Raw genomic sequence first — 12,198 nt, 5'->3', positions numbered from 1 at the left:
ATGTATGGTTTTCCATTATAGAGTGATTATTCTGTATGGATCCACCAGACTAAGTTTTTAGTGAAGACAAATGATTTTGATATGAGTAATGTCTAATTATGGTGTTATCTTCTTTGCTTAGATTTTTGTTAGTGTTAATGATGCAAGATTGTGGCTTCTGTTGTTACCCGAGTGAGTAGGGGTGGGGTTAAAGTAATTTCTTGAGGACGATGATGACATATTAGGATTCAGAGAATGGACAAAATTTAATTTTTTTAAGAAATTTGCTCTCTGTTTCTCTCTCTCATCATTCTTGGCAGGTTTATCACTGAATATTGTTCTGTGCATCTTCTTCATTGATTTTGTATCATCTTTTCCTGTTCATTTTTCCTCCCTGCTGCTGCTTCTTTTCTATTGAAATTACATTTCTCCTGTTGGGACTACCATATTCATGCCTGGTGCTATGCTGCTTTTCCTCTGCTGTTGCTTTTTATTCATCAGATAGCACACTATCAACTGCATTTATTGGTGTCAATTTGTCATTTTACTCATCATAAGTTTGAGGAAATTCTCAAGAAGTCCAAGTCACAAGAATTTTGATCCAATGCATGCATTTATCTCAATATTCTAGATTTCTAATAGGGGCAAATTAAATCTCTGCTCCAAATTAACACCCATGATATAAAGTTGGACTTTGTTAGGTACAACTTTACAGTTTTCATGGAAATATACAAAATTTGTAAGCCACCACTTTATCACACCGCATAGAAGATTTATTGACAGTCTCAATGAATAAAATTATGTGTTGGTTGCCACTGCTATTTAGAAAGAAGATCCATCACAAAAGTTTTTGAATTTTGGGAAAAACATGAAAATTTCTTCAGTTATGCTGCTTTGATGGAAAGTATGCCCAGTGGCAGGTTCACATGCTGTACATCATGATGACATCGATTTGACATTAGCAATTTTTTCTAACAGTTAGCAAGACTACCGGCTGAGGATATGAATGCTGTATATAATATAAGATTGCTTGAGGGGTCATCAGATACCAAGAAAAGCTCAATTGCAGCTTTCTCTCTGAAATTTGATGTCCACAAGGTAAATGCAAATAGTTTTGGGTTTTTTCTTTATTGTTATTTTTTATCCAGTGGTTGAGGAATTTTCTCCAAAGCATATAATCTCAACCTCCTCCCCTCTTTCCATCTTTTCCTTTTCAACATCAGAAGAAGCATGCTGCTAGAAAGGATCGCCCTGGTGAAGAATCAAAGTGGCAGCTTTCACGCTTTTATCCTATGATAGAGGTAAGCTCTAAGATGAGATTCCTTTACTTTTTGAATTGTTGCGATGCTGCAGGAAAAGAGTCATATTTTGAATACTAGATATTGTTCCATTACACTCCCTTTCATATTTATGATTTTACATAAGTTCTTTGAATATGTTACCTTTTTAGTTTAGATATAGTGTCAAATCATAAAAAGCAGAAGGTGTTTAACATATTGGCCCATATTCTTATGAAGAAAATGGAATGAGAATAGATTTGTTAAGGGATCGAGTCCAAGGGTGATTAATGAGGTCAGTAGCGATTTTCTTGCAAGAAGGAGATGCCTTGTCAATTCTTCTTCCCTTCTTAGCAATGGTGAAACTTGGGGCTCATTGGAGAGAACCCCTCGATCTCTTGTGCAAATTGCTGAAAAATAATTCTTATTGCTTACCAAAACTTTAACAAGCTAGAGGGTATATACAATAACCCTGGCACAACTAAATAGGAAGTTCTAACTTATTAAATAAGGAAACTTCCTAATTAACTAAATAAACCAAATAATGAGACTTCCTATAGGAATCATCAAATAAGGAAACTTCCTAATTAACTAAATAAGCCGATTAAGGAGACTTCCTAATAAGAATCAACTAAGTAAGGAAACTAATTAGTCCCTTTTAGTTTTAGGTTGCCTCTGATACACATAGTTGATTGGCTGCTTTGCTGGCTGCCACACCTGGTTGATTGGTTGCTTTGCTGGCTGCCACACCTGGTTGATTGGTTGCTTTGCTGTCTGCGCTCTTGTAAGGCTCATAACAAACTAGCTATATTCTGTCTGATTGCAGCTTAGCATCCATATTTCTTTGATGGAAAGATAATTCTCTGATTTAGGAACTTATGATATTAAGTGGTCTGTTATATTGGGTTTAGTAGCTGACCTGACCTGGTGGGATTTAAGGGTTGGGATGATGATGTTGTCACATTGGGTCTTTTAAGCCACTTTTTACAAGTAAGGAAGTAGTTCATGGAGCTGATTCTTACTACTAGATTTGGTCTGAAGATGAACCAAAAAAGTAGGTTGAAAACTTAAAAGACAAACAGAAATATTCTCTTCGCCTTTATAAAGTGAACAAAAAAGTTGTAAGATTGAAGAAGATGAACACCATGTGGTTCAATTACAGCTTATGCTAGGAAGATAGGCAAATCATGTATGAATTGAGCAAGACAAATCGTAGATAAGAGAGCACCAAAATTAACGTGTGAGATCATGCAAATCCCTCTCCTATAATGGCGTGCAAAGAAAGCTCATGTACGAGCTAGGAACTTTAGGAATGCTTAGGAACTTTAGTCTTTGGAAGTTGCTCCTACTCTATTGTATGGATGGTTTTACTTTGAGCTAAATGAAACTGGTGTAAGATAGGTACCATGATCGTATATCATATACGTATTCCTTTTCTGTATACGTGAACGTGTGGTTTCTTTTCTCCTGTTTCATTTTCTGTTTTCTTTTTTCCTTCATGTGGAGGATTTGCTAGTAGCAATCAGTATATTAGCCAAAAGTGCAACTAACTATTATTCAAGAAATGAGAAGCTTTGACCTATAGCCATGAGGTTTAGCAAATTGTGTTTGTCTCCCGTTTTTCAAGCAATAGGATGGAGTTGATCTCTCTGAACATTCCTCATATGTAAGTTTTTTTGAGGTCTCACAGTATATTTGACAAAGAAAAGCATATATATTTCTGTTTATTGAGGCAAATGACAGCCAAAAGTTTTATCTTCCTAGATTGACAGGAATAGTATTAACAATATATGATATTTTTTTTCTTGCAAGATCAAATTAACACGTCAATGGAAGAAACTAGTATCTCGATTAAAATTTATTTCATCTTTCAGGAACTTATTGAAAAGCTTAGCAAAGGTGAGCTACCAAAGAATGACTACCCATGTATGAATGACCCAAGTCCTACATTCCATGGGTCTTCTAGGGTTTCATCCATGCAACTTAATCAAGGTCCTGCTCCTCATTCAATGAGACAAAGACGGGCAACATGGGCTCGGCCTCGAGGCTCTGATGATGGGTATTCAAGGTTTGTCTGAGGACTTCATTATTGTCAGGAATTTCCACTCTGGAACTGCATTCTTTGAGTAGGCAAACCTCACAATTCCTCATCCTGCCTTTTTCATTGAAAACGTTGGATCTATCCATCTCATTTTTGTTGTTTTTGTATTTGTTTGTGCCTTTGATGCGATAGATCTCTTACTTATTCCTCCGATATTGATTGCATAATCACATCTCAAAGCTTAGAAATAACCCTTCTCTAGTTGCAGAGAAAAAAAGGAAAGAAAAAAGTTATGATTTGCTATCCTTTTGCAAACATTAATTCCATTGACATTTCATTTGGTCTCTTATTTTTTCATGCTTACATTGTTTGTAGTGATTCAATTCTAAAGCACGCGTCTAGTGATTTCAAGAAGATGGGTCAACGTATTTTTGTATTTATTGTTGGTGGAGCAACCAGATCCGAGGTTGGATATATCCATGCAGATACTTTCTTTTGAGTTAATGATACCTGATTTTCTACAGCATCTATTTTGTTCTCAAGAAATTTAATTTTTTCAGCTACGTGTTTGTCACAAGCTGACAGAAAAGCTAAAGAGAGAAATTGTATTAGGTTCATCTAGTCTTGATGACCCTCCACAGTTTATTACGGTATGCATCTTTTCTTTTTAAGATTCTCTTCATTTGCAATTCAAATTGTTTGGTAATGCAGCATGACAGACATAAAAATATATTAATATATTGGGTCTTGCATTTTCTTCAAAGAGAACATCTGTGTAATCAATATCCACACCCCACTTAATAGAAAAATTCCATCCCCGTGTCTTTGAAAATTTGTTTTAGAGCTTCATTTAAGGTACTAAAATCAAATTATCCTAATAAGATCAATTCTGGTTTTCTTTTTAATAAACAAGGACCTCTAGGACTCACAATTTCGTTTCAATGCCAGAAACTAGTGTCAGTTTCTTTCATGTGGATCCATAAGAAGGCCTTTCTTTCATGGCAAATTGCATGCATTACTGTTTTTATTTTTTTATTTTTCAAAGAAGTTGACAGCCAATGTAAAACTTGTCGATCCAAACAACAAGAATTCTGTATAAATGAATGTTGGGGCATAACCCTTCATAGCAATGTGTTACACTACTTGTCTGTAGTGAAAATGAGCTGGGGCCACTGCACTGGCACTCGGATGTAGCATTTTCAAGGATCCTCGCATTTTCATGTACAAATGCTAGTAAAGAAGTTAGTCTGAGATCATAGATTAAGGATTAGGTCACGGAATATCAAGACTTATATAGGAAAATCTATGGAAGCGGTGGATGTGATGATTTGGAGAAAAATTAGTGTTGTATGTCTCAAAGAGACAAAATGAGTAGGAGCAAAGGTTAAAATATTGACAAAATCTGGTTAAACTTTGGTACTCAAGGAAGGATTGAGTAAAGAATGGAGTGGGGATTATTAATAAAACTTTAAATGATAGCTTAGTGGATGCGAAGAGATTAGGAGAAGAAACTATCAATATTGTTAGTACATGCACTGTAAGTGTGCCTTTATTACACATACCTTCCTGTCCTTCCTAAACCCTAGTGTCTTTATTACACATTTTTGGTCTTTCTCTCGACCACTCTGATCAAGCCTTCATTGCTTCTTTTCTGTTCAACCAATTATTCCAGTGAACATGTCTGAAATCTCTAAAGTTGTTCTTTCCATGGCAACTGGAGAATCAACTCCAGTTGATCTGCCAATCGGAGTCGGAGAGCTGCCTGGGATGCATCATTCCTACTGCCTAGACGGTAGGAACTATTTGCTATGGGCCCAGCTTGTGAGGACTTTTCTCAAAGGTCGAGGGAAGATTGGCCACTTGACTGCACCCCCTCCAAAGGTCTCTGATCCCACTTTCATAGCATGGGATATTGAAGACTTCCTAATTAAGTCATCGAATTGCATTACAGTCCGCACTAGCTTTCTGAGTCCATCATCGAATTACATTATTCAAAATAGCTATTAGTTTATATAGTTAATAGCCATTATAGGAGACACTCATTTTGTAGGATCCGGAAAGTGCTTACTATAATTTAGGTACTTGTGTATTCGTTTTGGGCAGTGTTTCTGCTGAAACTAACATTTTTTTTTATGAAAAATGCTATTGGGCTACACCTTGGACTTCACACACACATGCACAAATGACCCAATTGCAAATTTACTCCCACCCCTTAGCTGCCTCCTCTCTCCTCTTTCCATGGCTGCCTCCAACGACCACATGTCACCTCCTTCCTCTCGCTGCCTTGCCTCTCGCGCACCGACTGTCGTTGCATCCTCCCTATCATAGAGAGAGAGAATGCAACGACAGTCGATGCACGAGAGGCGAGGCGGCACTAGGTGATGAGGTGACAAGTTGAAGGTGGCGACAGGCCATCGCTGGAGGTGACCATGGGAAGGGGAAGAGGAGAGAGGAGGCAACTAGGGGAGTAAATTTGCAATTGGGTGAGGGATATTTTGGTGATTTGTGTGTGTGCGTAGCCCAAGATGTAGCCCTTTATGTACAAGTAGCATGGTCTTTTTTTTTTATTTGAGTTGTGATAATTACATGTGATATTTTGCAGAAACTGAAGATGCTGACAGCTCAAGAACTTTCACTGGATGATCTTCAGATATAATAGAATTTGGTGGAGCAAGAAGCTGGGAACACAATTTTTTTGCTGATCCTGTTTCCCAGTATGTAAACATAGATGGGTACAAATAGGCTCCGGTCTCCTTTCTTTTAAGCGATGTAAAAATGTTTGGCTTCAACATTTGAAGCTGATCAATAGGTTGGGTCCTTGAGGAGTTAGTTATGTTGATAAAGATTTATGCTCTGGTATTGTATTGTAATCGTGGAGAAACAATAGGAAATAGTTTTTTTTTTTTTTTTCAATTTCTTTTAGTTTTCTTTTCCCTTGGTCCATAAACTACTGTTCATTGTGTACATTATTTTCCCTGATTGATACAGTAAACCGGTTAAAAGATTGTCTGATGTTCTCTGGAAATAGAAAGCCCAAATTTTTCTCTAAAGATTTGACTTCATTTCCTTCGATTGAAGTATGTTAATGTTCCTCCTTTACATCATCCATGATCAGGCCTGAATAATCATTTACCTTGAACCTTATATCAAACTTTCTTTCTCCAGCACAAGTTTGTGTGTGTCCGATTAGGATTACCTTTTTGGGTGCGCAAAGATTAAATTAAAATCTGATGCACGGACTTGATAAATTTCTGAAGCATTTATTTGCCTTTGAAGGTGTTGTTGTCAACACTACTACTAGAACTGTGTTCTCGCTGATTTCCATCATCATATGGTCAATTTAATACAGTTGAAAAAAACACTATTTCATCAACCGATCTAAACTATGTTGGAAATGGAGAAGCTTATAAATCTACAATTCCTACACTTGTGGTTACAACCCCACATACAATCGAAAGTAAATCACCACCTTAAATACGAGGCTCCTTTATCTTGGCGGCAGTGGGCGCGGCTTCTAATTTCCTCTTCTTGACTTCACCAGCCTCCCTCTTAACATAGGCAATATATCCATCCACATCAAACTTCCTTTTGCACCCTGCGTAGTTCATATACCGTATTTTCCCGAAAACTGGTCGTTCTTTCCAACCCTGGAAAAAGCATTACAAATGTTCAAACCCTGGAATTCTAAGGGTACAAGGACGACTCTCTTATCAACCTCTGTGCACTAGGGTGGGGGGGGGGGGGATGGTGGTGGGTACGAACACGTCGCTAATGAACTGTTAACTTAGAAGGATAAGGTGTTTCGGTGTAATTGCACGAAAAAAGATATTCTCAACACATGAAGATTCTCAGCTTTGCGACAGGCAGGAACAGTCATTTATTAATGTAGCACTTTTTCTTTTTTCTTTTTTTAATACCTTATAGCGTAAGATATCGAAAATAGTTGATTATTGTCATCCAAATGTCAACAATCTGAAAAAAAGTAATACACCCAGACCTGATCGTGCACGCCACATATGGACCACATGCAACCAACATATCCATTTGGATCCCTCCCATCAATTTCATACTGCACATGCAATTAATGTTAGTGGAAGAATTCGGCCATAAGTAGGTGCATACACAGAACATAAGAGAGACTTGGTTCATTGACCTTGTCATTGAGATAAATTGATACTGCAAGGGCATCTTCAGGGCTGCTAGTCCACTCAAGAATCTTTTTTGCCCAATACATCCTGCGTAGGGTTCTTTAACTTCAGTAAGTACATGCATTATAAATTATATAACTATGTGAACAAAAAAAAAAAAAAGAAAGAAAAGAAAACACTACTAAAATCAACCATAAAGACCAAATTTAACATATAACATCGGCTTCATTATTATTCAAAATTTAGTCTCAATGGCGATGCACAATGACCAGGAACACTTGTGTTGGTATTCTGATTTCATTGTTTGAGACATCTCTTCATTGCCTTCCAAATGAAAACGAAACTAATAGTAAAAAGTCTATATGTTTAATTGCTTATGATCTGCAAAGTGCACATGCGATCATCCACGTGCCACGTTGGTATTTTCGTGTCTACCATTCCATAATTAACAGTTTGATTTCCACAGTCCATCATGGAACAACTAGCTTGATGTGAAATTAACCCTACAATCAATGTATTATCAAAGGAATTGCTAAAAAAGACCTGGCTTTTTTGACATAAAGAACTGCCAAATAAATGGCTAGCAACCTATATTACATTGAGCGTGTGTCCAAACTTCAGCCTCGCCTAATTCTCATGTTCTAGTACGCAAGGATACACATTAATTTCAAAATTTTATGTATTTGTTCATTTATTTTGTAAAAACCTGTGTTCATATGGTATGATACAATTTTAACCTGCGTTCATAAGGTTCTGATCTGAGTTTATGCACAACATACATACATAATTCCATGGAAAAGAACATTTTGCTTTGTCATATTTATTAGGCATATACCCATCTAATCATATGCAAGACACCTGATATCCTATCCTATCCTATGTGTCTAGTGTTCGACACAAGTGCAATCACCAATATAGAAGAGTCCATATAACATGGCTATCAAAGTTAGGATTCCAAGAGTAATAGAAATCACACAGAGGAATGAATCAAATGGCAAGATATCACCACAAAAATATTGAGATTCTAATGCAAGAGAAAACGGTATTCAAGAAAATCAAATACTGAAACAAAGATAAAACGGGCGAAATATGGAAAAAGAACATCAACATGCAACTTCGAGAATTAAAGATGCCATAGAGAAGATACTTGCCTCATAAAACCATGCATCTTTCCGACATGAACCATCTCCAGCTGAGAAGCATTCCAGAGCTGGAAATCGCAGAAAGATACCAATTATCATGTTAAAGCAGCATTGGCACACAAATGTACAGATTCCGTACCAAATCACATGCGACATTGGATCCACTAATGTCAACAGGAGATCCCAAGGATGTAACCATTCTGGAACGAAAATTAGGAAACTGAACTCTTCTAAATGTATTTTCCAACAACAAACATAATCAACTTACAGGATCAGCAGTTTGAGCCTTCTCCAATTGTTCCCTCCTGCAAATTCCATTAGGCCGTAGAAGTCTATTAATATCAGCACAGGGCACCATCAAAAAGTGAGCAAAACCAATAAAATAAGCGCTGCATACCAAAATGGTGCAATTTCACTCACGTATAGATATGTTCTCGTCTATCAGAAGCATGGTCCATCAGGGTCTTACGAGCCCATTCCCATGCTCCCAGTAATGAATCATACTTAGGCTGATAGAAGCAGAAATTATCAGCAAGTTCTCTACGCACAACTAACTCCTCCAAGAATGCATCAACCGCCTTCACAAAGCAGTTATACAAGGAGAGGTCAACACGTGCAAGATCTATTAAACCATTGACACCAGGCAAGAGGTAGAATGAACATTGTAACACATGCAGCTAATCAGTAACCATAAATGGTTAACAGCTCACCAGGTATTTCAACTTCAAATAAACAGAGTTAACAGATTTTCTCTCTTTCTCTTATTTTGTAATTTTCAAGGTAGTTAATTGTTAAAGGAATAAAAAAAGAGATCATTAAAGGGATCAAGGGTTGAAAATCAACAAAGCCCAGGTTTTTGAAACCACAGACCTGAGGACAAAGCTTCCTGACATTGCGCGCCTCTATAGCACATCGCTGTGCTGAAATCTGCCCAAAATGCAAATAAGGCGACAGACCAGACAGTGCACTAGGTTTCAACGGGTTATTCCGGTCTGTTGAGTAGCTATTTAATCTCTTTGTCAAGAACCCATTTTTACTTCCCATCAAGACATCCATTGCAGCATCTTCACCTGGTTTGCACCATTCAAGCTCTGGAACTTCTGCACCTTTCCTAATCATTTCAAAGTGAACTATTGATGTTACAGTGCTATCTAATTTGATCAAAGAAAATAAAAAAACCAGTTAAATTGGATGAAAATCAAACCTTACAACATCAGCAATGAGCTTCTCCCAATCAGCAAACTGACCCGGAGATGCCCACTTCTTAATTGGAGGCCTCAGTCTTGGAAAATCAATCAGATACTTGGGAAGGAGATTATTGATCTTACTCCTTATGGTCCTAGCACTATATTCCAACTTATCGGATGCTACCCAAACAGGTACTACATTGTGAGCATCAACTTCATGAATCGATACTGAATCACTCACCCTCTTGCAGATTTCTTCTTTCCAACCTCGAACCTCCCTTAATGGAGAGAAGTCAATAACCAAAAGTGAAGCACCACATTCTTCAAGAAACGTGGGAATTGTTTCTATAGCTTCTCCCTACATAAACCGAACCCCCAAAACCCGTAAGCTCCAAAAGATAATAATTTGTGTCTACGAATTATGCAAATAGAAATGCCTATTATTTGGTAGCATACAGAATCTTTCAGCATAATGATGTGGGTGGCATACTTGTAACTAAGGGCATCTTCTTGGGTTGTCTCTTCTCTATAAAATCATGCATGCTTTTCTGCCCATATGCCAATTCCACCTTAAGACTGATTGAACTAACAGGATTGACCAAAAATAAGAGCTAATGGCACTAAATCACTACCATCAACTACATCTTATTCTAGCCAAGTTAAGACTCGTGACGGCATTCATAGTGTCAATTAATTTCTAAACATCACGTTTACAATACAAAAATCTATGCAAAAGAACAGTGTGGCAAAAGGTTGTGTCAAATGCCCTTGTTGATGTAACTCTCTAGCGAGAGAATGATGAGAAAAGTTCCAACATTATCTTCATAACAAAAAGTTCATAAGATGACAATGAAGAAATACTTTAGCTCATAAGATAACAAAAAGTTCATAAGATGTCACACGGTAAGATATACTTTAGCTCCAGTCTCCAGACATAGTTTATTAGGGATATTGTTCTCTCTGTTCTCAAGGAACACAACTCCAGTTATTATCTAATTCAGGCCCCCACTCTTCGTTTTCTTAATTATCTAATTCAGAATTTCAAAGCATAAAAGAGATTCGAACTTTTCCGAATTCTCCCGCATGAAAAGAAATGCATCCTTGTCGACCATCCATAAAATACATGAAAAACCTTGCCTGAAACAAGAAAAAGGGTATACGAAGAGTCACTTCGATATCACGATGAAGTTGCTGAAGACCCTTTAACATGAACCCTAATTGACGCGCTTTGGCGCCCAAAAACTGATCGAACAGATTAAAGGCCACAGCCACGGGGACATTGGCCTTGTTCGCCTGATCAACGGCGTGGATCAACGCCCAGTTGTCTCTCAGTCTTTGATCTCTGAACATCCAGTAAACCACGGGCCCCATCTCTCGATCGGACGGTCTCGATCCTTCCTTGAGAACTCTAATCCGGCCCGACTGGACGGTGGTTGATTGGGTTGGAGAAGGATTTTCAGCCATAGACGAGAGGAGTTTGGACGCCGAGGAAATGGGTGTGGGTGCGCGCGCGGGGAGTGAAGAGGGATGTGGTCGGAGGAGGCTAATGTGAGCCAGCTCGGTGAGGTGCAAAGTTTAAGGGGAGAAGAAGAAGCGTATGTCTGCGCTGGTTTCGTGAATAGAGGGAGGAGGGGGGGAAAGGAGACCGTTAAATTAGTGGTTTTAAAGATGGACACGTCGACGTCTCTGATTGGTTGGTAGGTTCTATTGTGAGGCGCAGCGCACTAACTAATAAATTGAATCTTTAAAAACATCTCAGATTATAAATTTAGTTTAGCATTAAAAAAAAAAGGTAAATTTCTATTCTATTCTATTAATTCAGTAAACTCTTTACTTAGTGTTGTTGTAACCCAGCACTAACCCAGCCATGGGGGGAGACTCCCCCAGAGAGGTGTCAGCCAGAGAAAGAGAAATGCCTCTTGTGGAGAAGGTACCTATGGATGACTCTCTAGGGCATCCGTGTGAGTCTTCTGATTGCCCCATCAAAGATCTCAATGACCCTTCAAATATTTGCATGAGCCCCTGCGGAAGATTTTTGAGACATTTGGATACCCTTTTTGGGGCACCCGAAGACTCAGTTGACTCTTTCGCAACCTCTAGAGTCAATGGAAAACCCCTAACTAAGGGCCACTGGAACATGCCTAAACCATGCGTCCATGTCATGTGTAACGACCCGTTAGTGGGTTTGGGTGATTTATATATTGGAATGAGATATATATATATATATATATTATTAGAGTAATGTTTTGGGTGAATCATATGTGATATTTTTAGTTGATATGCAATGGAAGGGGAAGAGTCAAATATTTGACTTAAGTGGTAATGAAACCCGACATAAGGCACGGCATCTGTGGAAATGTTATTTGGAGTTTAAATGGTGTCCAAATTAGTATTAGAATGATTTTCATTTAAAATGTTATACCA

At 37.9% G+C, this 12,198-nt stretch overlaps 2 protein-coding genes across 3 annotated transcripts in view; one reads left to right on the top strand and one right to left on the bottom strand.

Moving 5' to 3' along the window:
- Nucleotides 1-6,321, top strand: part of LOC127813710 (SNARE-interacting protein KEULE) — a 72,777-nt gene extending 66,456 nt beyond the window's left edge. Inside the window, exons 16-21 of the mRNA XM_052354827.1 lie at nucleotides 958-1,077; nucleotides 1,203-1,280; nucleotides 3,131-3,324; nucleotides 3,673-3,763; nucleotides 3,858-3,947; nucleotides 5,900-6,321. Coding sequence (XP_052210787.1) covers nucleotides 958-1,077; nucleotides 1,203-1,280; nucleotides 3,131-3,324; nucleotides 3,673-3,763; nucleotides 3,858-3,947; nucleotides 5,900-5,953 — 627 coding nt within the window. The 3' untranslated portion in view covers nucleotides 5,954-6,321. The remainder of the gene's footprint in view (nucleotides 1-957; nucleotides 1,078-1,202; nucleotides 1,281-3,130; nucleotides 3,325-3,672; nucleotides 3,764-3,857; nucleotides 3,948-5,899) is intronic.
- Nucleotides 6,322-6,537: 216 nt separating this feature from the next.
- LOC127813711 (deoxyribodipyrimidine photo-lyase) lies at nucleotides 6,538-11,393 on the bottom strand. 2 transcript variants are annotated; one of them, XM_052354828.1, is made up of 9 exons: nucleotides 10,912-11,393; nucleotides 9,792-10,132; nucleotides 9,458-9,698; nucleotides 9,008-9,165; nucleotides 8,856-8,919; nucleotides 8,597-8,655; nucleotides 7,451-7,532; nucleotides 7,295-7,366; nucleotides 6,538-6,944 (listed from the first exon to the last, which is right to left on the bottom strand). In XM_052354828.1, the coding sequence occupies exons 1-9, from the start codon at nucleotides 11,236-11,238 to the stop codon at nucleotides 6,768-6,770; spliced, it is 1,521 nt and encodes a 506-aa protein (XP_052210788.1). In that variant the 5' UTR covers nucleotides 11,239-11,393; the 3' UTR covers nucleotides 6,538-6,767. The 2 variants fall into 2 exon arrangements, with proteins under 2 accessions (XP_052210788.1, XP_052210789.1); XM_052354829.1 differs by having other exon boundaries at nucleotides 8,856-8,892.
- Nucleotides 11,394-12,198: the final 805 nt, after the last annotated feature.

The sequence above is a fragment of the Diospyros lotus genome, chromosome 11, assembly GCF_014633365.1.
Source record: "Diospyros lotus cultivar Yz01 chromosome 11, ASM1463336v1, whole genome shotgun sequence".
Lineage (NCBI taxonomy): Eukaryota > Viridiplantae > Streptophyta > Magnoliopsida > Ericales > Ebenaceae > Diospyros > Diospyros lotus.
This window is presented reverse-complemented; position numbering and strand designations above follow the sequence as displayed.

What these genes read in the sequence shown, in the direction of transcription:
- LOC127813711 (XM_052354828.1), bottom strand. Translation starts at nt 11,238, where the DNA reads ATGGCTGAAAATCCTTCTCCAACCCAATCAACCACCGTCCAGTCGGGC. An exon ending in CTCATTGCTGATGTTGTAAG is followed by an intron (nt 9,699 to 9,791) that starts GTTTGATTTTCA and finishes TGAAATGATTAG; the next exon opens with GAAAGGTGCAGAAGTTCCAG. An exon ending in TATGTGGCGTGCACGATCAG is followed by an intron (nt 6,945 to 7,294) that starts GTCTGGGTGTAT and finishes TGCTTTTTCCAG; the next exon opens with GGTTGGAAAGAACGACCAGT.